General features: G+C 38.8%; 1 protein-coding gene across 1 annotated transcript in view; it reads right to left on the bottom strand.

The window, feature by feature from the left end:
• Positions 1 to 1,637, bottom strand: part of shtn2 (shootin 2) — an 11,944-nt gene extending 10,307 nt beyond the window's left edge. The window contains exon 1 of the mRNA XM_035675768.1: positions 1,505 to 1,637. Coding sequence (XP_035531661.1) covers positions 1,505 to 1,538 — 34 coding nt within the window. The 5' untranslated portion in view covers positions 1,539 to 1,637. The remainder of the gene's footprint in view (positions 1 to 1,504) is intronic.
• Between the last annotated feature and the right edge of the window lie 200 nt (positions 1,638 to 1,837).

Raw genomic sequence — 1,837 nt, 5'->3', positions numbered from 1 at the left:
GAGATAATCAAAGATCCTCACATCCTGTCAGTGTCACTCACAAGAGGAACTTCACAGGCCAGTGTGAAGGAGGTTCACGAGAGAAATACAGGAAGTGAAATCACAGGAGGATCCTACAGAAACACGTTTCACTTTCTGTGGCTTCTGACTTACAGTAGCTGGGTTCCTGCTGTGACTTTACTTTGTCCAACAAACTGAGAGCTTTGTGTTACTAAAACACGAGTTTGAACTTTTGGGAAATAAGTTAATTCGCTTTCTTGCTGAGAGTAAGACCACTTGTTACATCCAGTCAAGAAATAGTTTGGCACATAAACCCCTAAGACCACGTTAGTTTGTTTTTACACTTCTGTCATTAATGCGGATTAAAAAATGAAGATATAAAACGTATTAATATTAGCGAGGCTTTAGGGATTGTTAGTAGTTGGATCTTGTGTGATTTTGTTGCCTTCGCACAGAGCCAGGCATACCTGGCTACGTCTGTTTCCTGTCTTGGGGGGTTCAAGCTAAGCTAACTGGGATGCTAGGCTGTTGCTTTATTACCAGACAAGCATTATTTGAACGTGGTTACGCTATATCTATTCATGCAGCTTAAGAAAGGTGAATTCATGAGATTTCTCCAAAGTATGGGGGCCAGAGCCAGCAATAGTTTAGCCATAAGCTTAGATCAAGACTGGAAAAACTAGCTGGGCTCTGTCCCAAGCACCTCTAAATCTCGCTTTGTTTGCAATCCATCTTTGCTTGGGCTCCACTCGAGACTAGAGTGGTTAGCCGAAACCAATCAGCATCTTTGGAAGACAGTACTCGGGCCGCTAGGTGTAGCCAACGTAAGAAGCATCCAATTAAAGATGCCTTTCATCTCTCCGACCTGACAGTAAGAGTTTGATTTACATATATTTATGATCACTTGTCTGATTGGTGGACGTTGCCCTCTTCCAAACAGTTTCCAATGACAACTTCTCAGATGTTTCGTGTAACAAACCATCGCGCAGTGGGTTACCAAGTAACTGCCCTGCACATAAACCCCCAGTCTTTATGCTGGGCTTAAATCTCACTTGCTGCCCTGACTGCAGCTTCATGTTTAACAGAAGTGAGATTAGTATCTTCTTATGTAACTCTTGGCAGGAGAAGCAATGAGTCACATTTCATTCAAGCTCTGCTTTTTTATTTCTTAAAGCAGTTTAAATGTCACAAATCATAAAGTTGTGTTGAAATAATCAAATAAAAATGACTAAAATAACATCCACTATTTAAAAAACTGCTCAAAACAGAAACATTTCATTGTTAATAAAAAGGAAAAGGAAAAAGTTTTCATACACCAAAACACCAATATTTAAGAAATATTGATTTAAAGACCACATTTCTCAACTGAAACCACATAATGGTCTTACTCCACAATAAGTAACATCACTTGGATACTGAGAAATCTTACTGAAACTGCAATAATCATCAGGTGACTAAAGTAAGTATCTCAGCACCAGTTTACATCCACATTATAAAGTCTTACCTGTCGCTGCACTGTCCTCACTTTGCACCCACATCCTGCTCTCCACACAGTTTTCACGTTTTTAGTTCCTTGGTAAACTAAATTAAGTGTCACATTCCAGCACAAACAAAAACCTGCTTTCTGTTAGAGCAACAGTAGCCTTATTAAGGAGGAAGCAAGTGGGAATTTCTGCTTAAACCCTCCCCCACTGACACAATTTAAAAGAGGAACTGTATAAAAAAAAAATCTTAATCTTTACAGTTTAATGTCGGTTTATAGACTAATACGAGAGCTTTTATGTATTTTTGATCACTAAAAAGATGCATTTTTTTTTACGTAACTTTTGATCATGTT

This window comes from Morone saxatilis, unplaced genomic scaffold (genome assembly GCF_004916995.1).
Source record: "Morone saxatilis isolate NCDOM2014 unplaced genomic scaffold, NCSU_SB_2.0 Contig4, whole genome shotgun sequence".
NCBI lineage: Eukaryota > Metazoa > Chordata > Actinopteri > Moronidae > Morone > Morone saxatilis.
The sequence above is the reverse complement of the archived record's forward strand: the minus strand, read 5'-3'. Positions and strand labels throughout refer to the sequence as shown.